At 39.6% G+C, this 13,789-nt stretch overlaps 1 protein-coding gene across 1 annotated transcript; it reads right to left on the bottom strand.

Annotated features, from left to right (window-relative positions):
• Window positions 1-11,333: 11,333 nt before the first annotated feature.
• Window positions 11,334-12,527, bottom strand: LOC110901097 (proline-rich proteoglycan 2-like). Its single transcript, XM_022147947.2, has one exon. It carries the CDS (start codon window positions 12,525-12,527, stop codon window positions 11,334-11,336), a length of 1,194 nt encoding a protein of 397 aa, XP_022003639.2.
• Window positions 12,528-13,789: the final 1,262 nt, after the last annotated feature.

Genomic DNA, 13,789 nt, shown 5'->3' with positions numbered 1-13,789 from the left:
ATTAAGTTTTTGTAATCTTCAATTACTGCCGGTATGTGGGGTTTTGTATACATTACTTGATACTCGTCACCATTGGACAACGAGTTAGCCAATGGGTGATCTGACCATAGTCACAGATACAGTCGAGTGACAAATACCGATTTGGGGTAATTGGTTTATAGAAGCATTGTAATCTCCCTTAATACTGTAGATTATAACAATGTGTCGTTTTATGCAACTTGAATGACTCACCAGTATTTCTTGCTGATAAAACCTTTTTAAAACATGTTTCAGGTGATCTGCTGTGAATTAAGGAAAAAGTGTTGTGGAGCACTAGCAATCTTGAAGTAGTGGCTTAATAAAATAAATAAACATGTTTTGTAAACCAGGGGTTTCTCGGTGAAATTCCCTTATTGTAAATTATGTGTTTTATCCCGAATGGTGAAATAAAATAATCGGGCATTTCAAGTTTTTAAAAGATCCTGTTAAAACTTCCGCTGCCATAATAAACAATGCCACGGGTTTCTGTCCCACGGCTCCTGGACCGGGTCAAACCGGGTCGGGGGCTGTGACAGAAAAAGGTGGTATCAGAGCCACTGGTTTAAGCCAATTAAGTATTTAGAAATACTTAATTTATCTGATTGCCATTCTGTGATTTTGTGAAATTTTTACAAAATTTTAACTTAGGATTGTGTGTGTCTTCATGTGTGCTAACAGCATGAACGAACTATCAGAAGCCCTTCATAATTTCTCTATCCATAGCACAGATATGGATACCACGGGTACTGTCACTGGATACCAGGCAGATGTCGAGGAGCCTATGGTATTCAAAGCCCAACCACAAGAAAAACCAAAAGTAGTGAAAAAGAGGCATAGGTGGGTAGGTTGGAGGCGTGTGCGCAGGAAAAAGCCAGTAACACAGAAAAGTATGAAAAAGGAAGACCCAAAAGATAAGGGAAAAGGCATAGAGACTGGGGAGAGTTCTAAGCAAAATCAGGAAATGCTATCTTGGGAAGAAGAGTTGGACCGTAAATTGGCACTTAGCGACATCATCGGACCTGCCGATGAAACTCTCTTTAATTACCCGGCTGAAGCCTTACTTCCCGTTAACCTAGAACTTGCCATTCCAGATCCCATTGTTCACCCTAGACCTCTACCAGGAGTACTGGAGGAATGGTGGACTACCGACTGGCAATTTCAGAACCTTATGAATAGCCCTAACACCTTTTTCCCTCAATTCGACCCGGAACCTGCACCGAACCCACCATTGAGCAACGAAAACTTAGCTGAACTCCGCCGCTATGGCGAGGAGCTGGTGGATGCCAGAAATAGAATTAGGGAAGTAGGAGAGCAGATCTCCTGGAAGTACGATGAGAGGGAACGTCGTTTCTGAAATGCCAGCTAACAGGGATAGTAGTGGGTTGTGTGGTTGTAGCAATATAATAATAATAATAATAATAATAATAATAATAATAATAATAATAATAATAATAATAATAATAATAATAGTAAAAATAGAAATCTTATAAAATAGCTTAAAAATAAAACGTTGTAAAATACCAAGTGTGTACGGATGCATAATATAATATATATAAAAATCAAATAGTCGTAAGGTCGACAATTTTGGCTATACGTGCTAATTTGATTATGTGTGTTTTTGTGTTATTTGACTATTTATTAATTTACAGAATGGGTAAGCAAAAGCTTTCGGACATTTATCGTCAACTAGATAGTGCCCAAAAGGATAAAGGAACCTCCTCTCAATCAAATTCCTCAAGATATTCAGTAAATACTGATGAAGGAATATTTATTCGTAAGGCACAGTATGAGAACCCACTTATTACCAAGAAAAGAAATTGGATTATTAGAAAAAGCTACGAGAAAATAGGGACGTCCAATTCAAAAGAAGTAATAGTTAATATGGAGACTCAGGAAATAGGCAAAAACCCGCCGTGGGAAGACGAATTAGATGAAAAATGGGCAGATCTCTATATGTTAGCCACTACAGCAGTGAATCTTGATCCTTAATTAAGATAAACTGCCAAACCTAGACCAACCCTGGAAGATGAACAAATAAATAAAAGGCAATAAAATAAATGTGGATCATAATCATCATAGCCAAATTAGATAACAATATTTCAGTTGTAAGTTGTAATAGATATATAAGATTGTTGTGTTTGCTATTTTAAATAAAGTCTGGTTGTACAGTGTACCAAAATGTTTATACTAAATAATAGTTGTGATTGATAAACATTCAGATGGAACACGCGGTTAATGAACCAGTTAATGAAGTTAATCAATCGGAACATAATAATGAGGATCACTTCTGTCACACCCCAATATTTCCACATATTACCGGTGGGCCCGGTGGGGAGTATCGTGACGTAGTTGATATCATCATTGTCAACACACACAATAATATAGCACAGCGGAAGGCTGGGTAAATAAACTATTACAAACCATACTGTCTGTCGATGTTCGAATACAAGAAAATACAGACTGGAATGTAATAAGATCCACAGGCGGATCATAAAGTACAAAGAAACAAAAAAAAACTACAGACTCAGGGTATCTATGGGATTTGCAAGATCCTCTACAACACCCTATAGCTCCAGCCTATTTCGATAAGTACCTGTCAAATCAATCTTTAGGAAAATACGTCAGTATACACTGGTAAATACAATTTAACTGACTCGTTTTGAAAACATTTAAGAAAACTGGTTTAGATGCACAAGGCACAAGTCTTTTATAACTTGGGACAATTTTAATAAAATCTTGTATACAGTTTTACATGCTTGTCATACATGTGGGGCCGGTTTGTAAGCCGGACATGATTAACTGACTCACCACTTATAGAACCCACAAAGGAGTTATCCCCAACTTGTGGGTAAATTAATATTTAGCATTCGCATCTGTCGGGTGCATGCCTGCACCCCGTGCATAGTCGTGGCCATTAATAACTTAAATGAGCCAAGGATATCCAGGACACGGTCGTTAACCCCCAAATGTTTATGTTATCAAACAATACAGATTAAAACGGGTTATGCGGATTTATTAAATCACAATCCGACATAATAATCCCATACCCGACCAAGCGGTATTAATATACCGTATCCCAAGCCCGTATAGGGAAAATTAAGTTAAAAGTATTTACCTGATGTAGCAGTAAATTCCTAAGATTCTTGAAAGATACTTTTTACCGGAAGCTATAAATCTGTATAGAAGGTTTGATTATCTATTAGGATGCTAATGGGTCTTTACTTAAGTCGAAGACTTAGACCAACTAGCTAGAAAGAAACCTTACGGACCTAACCGGTAGATTAAACGGAAACCGGAATAGAATGTGATTTAGACCCGACAAGCTTGGATACTTGTATAATATGGGTAAACTAAATACATTCTGGAAAATGAGGTTTTAATAACTAGGTTAAGCCCGTTTCGGCTATTTTACGTAAACTAGTCACGTAAACCGATCCGAACGCGTAAATGCGTAACGGGTAACCGGACAAACTATAAACAGGTCTTAATCATTATTATGCTCATAATATGTCAATATATCAGTAGTATATCAACATTTATGCCCAAAAAGCAATTTAAACCAAAATAAGTACCAAAAGGGCATTTTGGTAATTTTGATGCTTATAAAAGAATTTATTTATAAAACTGAGTTCCAGGTCTGATTAGATTAGTAAAGACATGTATTTTATTAAGTTACATCAGTAGGATACTTAATATATGGAAAATATACCTTTTATAACTAATTATGCACCGTAGGGGCATTTTGGTAATTTTACATAGGCTTTTAGGGGTTAAAATAAGTTTCTGAGTTTAAAACATTAGCTTACTGTAATATTATGTAAATTAGTTTAAAACATCAGTAGGTTATGAGTTTTATATGATAAATATAGTTTTGACCCATACTAGGTGCTAAAAATGCTAAATATGCGATTTAAAGGGCTAATATGGTAAAGATAGGAAATCTGATATTTTGGTCAGTTTATAGGGTTCAAAATAATACATTTATCATTTAGGATCAGTAGCAAAAAGTTTGGTTTCAAAAAGTTATGTAAAACTCATTTTATGCATGAAAAGGGTAAAATTGGTAATTACCGAAACTAGACTATAATCCTATGTTAAGTTCAGCTTAAAAATAAATAAAAATCTTTAAAAATCCCAAAATATCATTTAACATCAGTAGGTAAAAAGTTTGGTAATAAAAATCGGGTTTAGATGGGCCTTATGCTAATTACGCTTTCTAATTACTAAGAAGTCCCTTAATTACGCTATTGAGCATAACTCCCATTCTAGACCCCAAACTGATGTCAAATTTTCGGGACATGCCTAAATATCAGTAGCAAAGGTTTTAGTTCATTCACATTGCTAAAAATCTCGATTTTATGCAAAAAGGGCGTTTTAGGCATTAATGAGCATAATTACGATCAAGAGCATAAATGACAAACGATTAGGCACCATGCAATATAACTTCAGAGAGTTATACTACAATGTAGTATGGTCCTAATGGAAGCTTAAAACGTGGAAGAATTAAGCTTGAATGGGTCAGAACTGGAAGTCATAGCAAAAGTCAAGCTTTTGCGACTTTCGGTTATAATCTGCCCTTAGATGATTAATTGTCGGATTAGGACTGATAAAACATGTTTATATAATCATTACCAAGTCATTAGAATGTTATAATATAATTTAGAACCTCTGGTTTATTAATTAGAATCATTTTTTTGTCATTTCTGTCCAGTTTGACTTTTTGTCAAACTACTTTGACCCGACAATTAACCAGTCAAACGAGATAATTAGGAGACACCCTTTCAGGAGTTAATCACCTATACTAATGTGGTTTCATAACCACTTTTAATTTGATCAGTGGTTAAGCCACATGTAATTAAAACGAAAGTCAAACTGATTAGGCACTAAGTTTGACTTTTAAGCAATTAAACTAATTAAACAACTTAAAAGAGTAATTAGAAGCTTACTACAGGTCCTAGCAATCTTTTCTACACTTCAAATCTTCTCCAAGTCCTAAGCAAGCTCCAGAGGTAGTCCTTTGAAGTTGTTTACAATTGGTGTGCCAAGAACAATAGTCTAGCTCTCTTTATATAGTGAAAGAATTGATCAAGGATTGCTTCCAGGTGTTATTTGAGGCTAGGAGATCAACCCAGGTGTCCAAGCTACTAAAATAAACCGACATATAGCTCCAAACTTCGTTACAAACTAGATTAAGGCGGTGGAAAGCCAAAACCCGCACCTGGCAAGATCATTCTGCCCAGCGAAGGCCGTCGCGTAGCGCGACGGCAGAGGGTCTCAGGCTCGCGCTACGCGAGTGCCTGGGTTACCAGTTCAACAAGTTTCAAATCTGGCAATTTCAGTCCCTGCACGATTTTAACCCTATTTAACCCCATTTTTGGCAATCAAGGCCCTTGTAACTATTTTCTTGGAGCCCAAGGATGGACAAACAAACCTCGTTAGCCTCGGGTTCGTTAAATTCCTTTGTAAATGCAAGTTTCATCAAGTTGACGCTTTTAACCCAAAGTTTAAAAATCATACTTAATGATCTCGGAATCATGTGAAATTTTTATCATACATTCTTGGGAGTATGATTGAATATTACGAAGCTTCGGTTTCACTAAAAGGCCACTCGGAGACCAAGATTCACATATTGACACTTTTAACCCTTGTAATTTATAATCGTCCGATTATTTTCACAAACTACTTCGTATACCGAATCAATCACCCAATTAAGAATATCATCTTCACACTTGGTCATTCAGAGGCCTAAGTTTGACATGTTGACACTTTTAGTCCTTGCGAAAGCATAGTTTCACTGTTGTCACTTTTAGTCCCTTAAATTCAATCTTTCGCATAGTCAGAGCTTAGGACACGTGTCTATATATAATTGGACACGTTTTTACGTGGTGTTACATCCTCACCCCCTTAAAAGAAATCTCGACCCCGAGATTTACTGGAACAAGTGAGGGTACTTTTGTTTCATAGTGGACTCAACTTCCCACGTATATTCGGGACCTCTACGAGCGTCCCATTTAACTTTTACTATCGGTACATACTTTCTTCGGAGCTTCTTGACTTGCCGATCTTCAATTGCTATAGGCTTCTCAATGAATCTCAAGCTTTTATCAACTTGCACGTCTTTATGAGACATTGCTAAAGATTCATCAGCTAAACATTTCTTGAGATTACAAACGTGGAACACATCATGAATTCCACTTAGCTCCTCTGGCAGTCTTAGTCTATATGCTACACTGCCAACACATTCGAGGATCTCGAATGGTCCGATATATCTGGGGCTCAACTTCCCCTTTTTACCAAAACGCATTACACCTTTCCAAGGTGACACTTTCAACAACACTTTATCGCCTACTTCAAACTTTAGAGGCTTTCGTCTTAAATTAGCATAGCTTTTCTGCCTATCCCTGGCCGCTTTTAGGCGATCTCGAATTTGAATAATCTTTTCCGTTGTCTCAAGGACTATATCAGGTCCTGATATCTGAGCTTCTCCCACTTCGGCCCAACAGACAGGTGTTCTACATCTTCTACCATACAGTGCCTCAAAAGGCGCAGCCTGAATGCTGGTATGATAACTATTGTTATAGGAGAACTCAATCAAAGGCAGGTGGTCGTCCCAACTACCACCCAAATCCATAACACATGCACGAAGCATGTCTTCTAAGGTCTGAATAGTACGCTCACTTTGACCATCGGTCTAAGGATGGTAAGCAGTACTAAAATTCAGACGTGAGCCCAATGATTGTTGAAAACTTCTCCAAAAGTGAGAGGTGTATCTAGTATCTCTATCAGAGATAATTGCCACCGGTACTCCATGAAGAGCTACAATCTTATCGACATATAACTGGGCTAACTTATCGGAGCTATAAGTCTCCTTAATGGGCAGGAAATGAGCTGACTTTGTCAGTCTATCAACAATAACCCATATAGTGTCATTTCCGTGCTTTGTTTTGGGTAACTTGGTTATAAAGTCCATAGTTACCATTTCCCATTTCCAAGTGGGAAGTTCCGGCTGTTGTAGAAGTCCTGATGGCTTCTGATGTTCGGCTTTAATCTGAGCACATGTCAGACACTTAGCTACATGGGTGGCAATAGATTTCTTTAAACCTATCCACCAATAATTGGCCTTTAAATCTTGATACATCTTATCACCTCCCGGGTGAACCGAATACTTAGAATTGTGGGCTTCCTGAAGGATTACATCCCGTAGTCCTCCTTGAATAGGAACCCAAATTCTGCCATTCATCCTAAGAATTCCGTCTTTTCCAGGTGTCAACTGTTCAGCAGTTACACCTAACTTTTCATTTAAAAGATTATCTTCCAACATGGCATCTTTTTGTGCAGCCAACAGTCTTTCGTTCAAATTATTCTTCAACTCAATGCTCTTTGCATTGATCCTAATTGGCTTAACTCTTTCCTTCCGGCTTAAAGCATCTGCGACCACATTCGCCTTACCGGGATGGTAGCGAATTTCGCAATCATAATCATTTAACGTTTCCATCCAACGACGTTGTCTCATATTGAGTTCTTTTTGGTTGAACAAATGTTGGAGACTTTTGTGATCTGAATAGATCACACATTTAGTTCCATACAAGTAATGTCTCCACAGCTTTAGTGCAAATACTACAGCACCCAATTCCAAATCATGAGTGGTGTAGTTCTTTTCATGAACCTTTAGCTGTCGCGATGCATAGGCAATCACATTGCCTCGTTGCATAAGTACACACCCCATGCCGGTGTGTGAAGCATCGCAGTAAACAACAAAGTCTTCAATTCCTTCCGGTAGTGACAAAACCGGAGCGTTGCTCAATCTTTGCTTTAAAGTCTCGAAGGATTCCTGCTGCTTGGGACCCCAGATAAATTTCTCCTTTTTACGGGTCAAGGAAGTCAATGGTGCAGCTATTCTTGAGAAGTTCTTAATGAATCTCCTATAATATCCTGCTAAACCCAGAAAGCTGCGAATTTCTGTAGGTGTCTTAGGTGCTTCCCAGTTCATTACAGCCTCTACTTTGGCAGGATCCACCTGAATACCGTGTTCACTGACCACATGTCCAAGAAACTGGACCTTGCGAAGCCAAAATTCACACTTAGAGAATTTGGCATATAACTTCTCCTATCGGAGCAGTTCTAAAATACATCGAAGGTGCTTTTCGTGCTCCTCTTGGCTACGCGAGTAGATAAGTATGTCATCTATAAAGACAATGACAAACTTATCTAGATATGGTTCGCAGACTCTATTCATGAGATCCATGAATGCTGCAGGTGCATTAGTGAGCCCAAAAGGCATCACTAAGAACTCGAAGTGTCCATACCTCGTTCTGAATGCTGTCTTCGGAACATCCTCGGTTCGAACCTTAAGTTGATGATACCCAGATCTCAAATCTATCTTTGAGAAGTAACTCGCTCCTTGGAGTTGATCGAACAAGGCATCGATCCTGGGTAAAGGATAACGATTCTTGATCGTTACTTTATTCAATTCACGGTAATCAATGCATAAACGCATTGATCCGTCTTTCTTTTTCACAAACAGAATAGGAGCTCCCCAAGGTGAAGAACTAGGTTAGATGAAACCTTTATCTAACAAATCATCTAACTGAGTTCTGAGCTCCTTCATTTCAGTAGGCGCTAGGCGGTACGGAGCTCGTGCTATAGGCGCAGATCCTGGAAGAATATCTATTCTGAACTCTACCTGCCTCTCAGGAGGTAATCCAGGTAATTCGTCAGGAAAGACATCTGGATACTCTGAAATGATTGGAATGTCTTCGATCTTCGGCTTTGGATTGTCCACAGTCACTTGTGCCACATAAATGATACATCCACTTTTCAAGCACTGAGATACTTTAAGAATGGATATATTGTCGGGCAATCCATATTGTGTATCTCCTTGGATAGTGACTACTTCATTAGAAGGGGTTTTGATGGTAACTAGCTTCTTATCACAGGCAATTTGGGCTTGGTTATGCGACAACCAATCCATGCCTAAAACTATATCAAAACCGGCCAACTTCATTGGCAGAAGGGACAACGGAATAGAATGATTCTTAATAGCTATGGAACATCCATCCAAAAGAGTCGAAACTGATTCTAAGGTACCATCGGCAAGCTCTACCTCATATTTTATGTCTAGAGTCTTAATAGGTAAATTCAACAACTTACAGAACTTATGGTCTACAAAGGACCTATCAGCACCGGAATCAAATAAGACTCTAGCATAATTATTATTGATGAGGAAGGTACCTGTTATGACTTTATCATCATTCACCGCTTCCCTAGCCTGCATCTGGAACACTCTGGCATTGTTCTTTTTAGCCTCTTCAGACTTCTTCGCGTTCTTGGGGCAATTGGTCTTAATATGCCCCTTTTCATTGCAACCATAACAGGTTGCATCCTTGATGCTTCGGCACTCAACAGACTTGTGCCCTTTCTTCTTGCAAATCCCACATGGTTTGGCCTGTGGGTCCCGATTGCATTTGCCAAAGTGTCTTTTATTGCAAGTCTTGCATCTGGGCTTGTCATCAGACTGCCCTTTCTTGGAACTAAAGTTCCCCTTTCCTTTCTTATTCGAGTGAGAGGACTGATCATCCTCTCTCTTCCTCTTCCCCTCTTCAGAATTTTTCTTCGCCCTACTCCTCACCACATCCAAAGTGAGGGATAATGACAGATCCACAACAGATCTATAGGTGGTTGGCTTAGAAGCCTTCACATTTCCTTTAATTTCAGGAGCCAAACCACCAATAAAACGCGCAATGCGCTTGGGCTCAGGTGTGACTAAATACGGTACCAGTCTAGACATGGAGTTGAAACTAGTCACATAGGATCTACAATCTAGATCCTTCATCACGAGGGTGAGAAAATCAGTCTCCACACGCTCTACTTCGTGTTGAGGACAATAAGTGTCCTTAACCAAATCGACAAACTTTTCCCAAGAAAGGTTATACAAATGGACTTTCCCGGTGGACTGCACGAGTGCTTTCCACCACGTAAGGGCATCACCCTTAAAAGATTGGGAGGCGAACATAACCACATCTTCCTTAGCGCAGCCGCTAATGTCTATCACCGTCTCCATCTCATCAATCCATTTCATGCAATCTATCGCCCCTTTTTCTCCCGTAAAATCCCTCGGTTTACAGGAAACAAAATATTTGTAGGTACAACCCTTGGCGTACCTAGGGGTCGGCTCAAGATCTATCTGTCTTTTGGGTATACTACCCTGGTTAGACGAATGCACTGACTCACTCTTCTTATGAGTGTGAGATTTAGAATGAGCTTTCGAGTGAGTTTGTGACCGAACGATGCTCGGCTCCTTAAATTTTGCATCAACCGCTTGAGAGACCGCAGCGGTGATCATAGCTTGTAATTCTGCACCAGTAATGTTAATTCTGGTATTGCCCTGTGCTGGATGACTGTTCACTTCGTCGGAGCCAGCCATTTCAGGATGCTATAATATAAACAATAATAGTAATTTATATTACATATAAGTTCATCACATTGATGATTCATTGGTCATGGTATTATTAAACCATTTAGACCATTTTATAATATAACTGAATGTTTACATAATGCGTTTCTACATATTACTGGACAGGGAAAAGATAGAAATTTTCACAACTGTCCATGTTATAGAAGGCATTTTATTTATCTTTAAACTCGTTTCAAAGGACATTTAAATTGGCTTAAAGCTTGTCACAGAAACGAGTTGAGATTCAAATTAATGATCTCAAATATCAGTGATCTTTTAAGGTCTGAATCAAGTTCATTGCCTTTTTGACAAGAAGTTTATAAATCATATATTCATTGTCATTTTACACCTTTGCTTAAAGCATGCATCTCAAATGGATGTCTTGGTGTATTCATCACACTGATATTTTCTAGCCAGGATTCATATTGATCATTTTGGCTTTATATGACTTGGAAGGGTCCAAGTACCTTTTTGGAAGTTTGTGTGGTTTCTCGTACCGCACAGCTAGGAGTGTTAACATGTTTTCAGATGTTAACAGAGATTTATTTTCTTAAAAAGGTTGTACCATCATAGCCAATTAATACTTTGGCTAGGTTATACCTCTAAGAATTTCTTTGGCAGATCAATTATAAATTGAAAGGAAATAACATGGGGTAATAAAATACACAATTAAAACCAAAGCTAAACTTCATTACGAAAAGAAACGAATACAATTGCCCTAAACGGGACTTAAGAAAGACAAACTACCCACGCAGGGGTAAACAGGAATGAAAATAAGTCCACGCAGGGACTTGATACAGAAATCAAACAAATGTCCTCGCAGGGACATTATTACAATAAACAAGAAACAAAAACAATCCCTCTATTTCTTCTTTCCCTTGATAAGGTTGGCAAGACCCTTCATGAAGCTATTGTGCCTCTCCTTGTTCTTCTTGGTCTTCTGCTCAACCCTGTCCAACCTCTCCAAGATTTCCTGGTTTTGTTGCTGCTGCTGTAGTTGCTGGGAAGGAGGTGGCTGATATGGAGGATACTGATAACCCTGAATAGGGTAGTCAGTTGGAGGCACAGGGGGGTAAGAAGAAGGATAAAGGTGGTGATACTGCGCAGCCGTAAGATATGGATCATGGGTTCCGTAGCCCAATGGATATCCCGACGGGTCTCCATAAGGATTATACCCGGAAGAACCTGGGTATACCGGAATTGGGTTATCAAATCCCACAGGTGGCATAGGTGGTGCATAAGAAGCTTGCGGAGGATCAGCCTCCGGTGCCGCATTCGAGGGCCCACCCATTTGAGGGTCCTCGGGAATAGGGGGATAGGAACTCGACCCTCGAGGAGAACTAAAACGGGGTCCTCCTCTAACGGACATGCGAGCGTTCCTCCTTCGCCTCGGAGGCTCGGGAGGTGGTTGTGGTGGCTGCTGCGGTGGCTCCTCTACCGGAAGTGGTGGTGGTGAGACAGCTTGAAGTTGAGGATCATCTAAAGGTGGTTGAGCCGGAGAGCTATGATAAGATGGGGTAAAGAACCAGTCATAGGTAGCCATCCTCTCTTGGAAGGAGTCGGGTCCACGATAAGGAGATCCCTGAAATGGTGACCCACTAGATATGCTGATAGGGTGGCCCGGGGTTCCTGTTTGCATTTCCGGGTCGGGGTCGTCATCCATCTCCATTTCTTGAGAGAAATGGTCCTCAGGGCCCAGCGGGTTGTAACCAAGGAAGTCATTCACATAGTCAGCTGGGTTGAATTGTCTTGGAGAGTAGGGGGGTTCGGAATGATGAAATGAATGAGATTGCAAGGAGTTATGCGAGTGGTGAGATTGGTCCGAATGGTGAGAGTGTTCGGGCTCATTTGGAGCAAATGGTCCGAAGGACGGATGAAAAGATGGTGAAGAGCTAAGCGAGACCGAGTGTCTTGCCGGCTCGAAAGGTTGACCCCACATATCGCGGGAGTCGGAAGTGGAAAAAGACGCCGATGGAGTGCGTCTGTGAGATGGTCCTGCAGATGACGGTCCTCCACGCATGGGACCCTTGCCACGTCCTCTTAGTCTTGGAGGCATGATGGTTAATTTCCTGTTGAACAAGAGAACAAAATAAAACAAAACATAAAAGTAATAAAAGAAAGATAAAGATGCATCCTAGGTCATTTGCCTAGACTCGAGAGTCTAAGGAATGTGCTTATTGTGTCATTGAGATTAAACACAAAAGGTTAGTGTTTAATTCGCTCAATGTTGGCTCTGATACCAACCTGTCACACCCCAATATTTCCACATATTACCGGTGGGCCCGGTGGGGAGTATCGTGACGTAGTTGATATCATCATTGTCAACACACACAATAATATAGCACAGCGGAAGGCTGGGTAAATAAACTATTACAAACCATACTGTCTGTCGATGTTCGAATACAAGAAAATACAGACTGGAATGTAATAAGATCCACAGGCGGATCATAAAGTACAAAGAAACAAAAAAAACTACAGACTCAGGGTATCTATGGGATTTGCAAGATCCTCTACAACACCCTATAGCTCCAGCCTATTTCGATAAGTACCTGTCAAATCAATCTTTAGGAAAATACGTCAGTATACACTGGTAAATACAATTTAACTGACTCGTTTTGAAAACATTTAAGAAAATTGGTTTAGATGCACAAGGCACAAGTCTTTTATAACTTGGGACAATTTTAATAAAATCTTGTATACAGTTTTACATGCTTGTCATACATGTGGGGCCGGTTTGTAAGCCGGACATGATTAACTGACTCACCACTTATAGAACCCACAAAGGAGTTATCCCCAACTTGTGGGTAAATTAATATTTAGCATTCGCATCTGTCGGGTGCATGCATGCACCCCGTGCATAGTCATGGCCATTAATAACTTAAATGAGCCAAGGATATCCAGGACACAGTCGTTAACCCCCAAATGTTTATGTTATCAAACAATACAGATTAAAACGGGTTATGCGGATTTATTAAATCACAATCCGACATAATAATCCCATACCCGACCAAGCGGTATTAATATACCGTATCCCAAGCCCGTATAGGGAAAATTAAGTTAAAAGTATTTACCTGATGTAGCAGTAAATTCCTAAGATTCTTGAAAGATACTTTTTACCGGAAGCTATAAATCTGTATAGAAGGTTTGATTATCTATTAGGATGCTAATGGGTCTTTACTTAAGTCGAAGACTTAGACCAACTAGCTAGAAAGAAACCTTACGGACCTAACCGGTAGATTAAACGGAAACCGGAATAGAATGTGATTTAGACCCGACAAGCTTGGATACTTGTATAATATGGGTAAACTAAATACATTC

Source organism: Helianthus annuus, chromosome 8, assembly GCF_002127325.2.
Source record: "Helianthus annuus cultivar XRQ/B chromosome 8, HanXRQr2.0-SUNRISE, whole genome shotgun sequence".
Lineage (NCBI taxonomy): Eukaryota > Viridiplantae > Streptophyta > Magnoliopsida > Asterales > Asteraceae > Helianthus > Helianthus annuus.
This window is presented reverse-complemented; position numbering and strand designations above follow the sequence as displayed.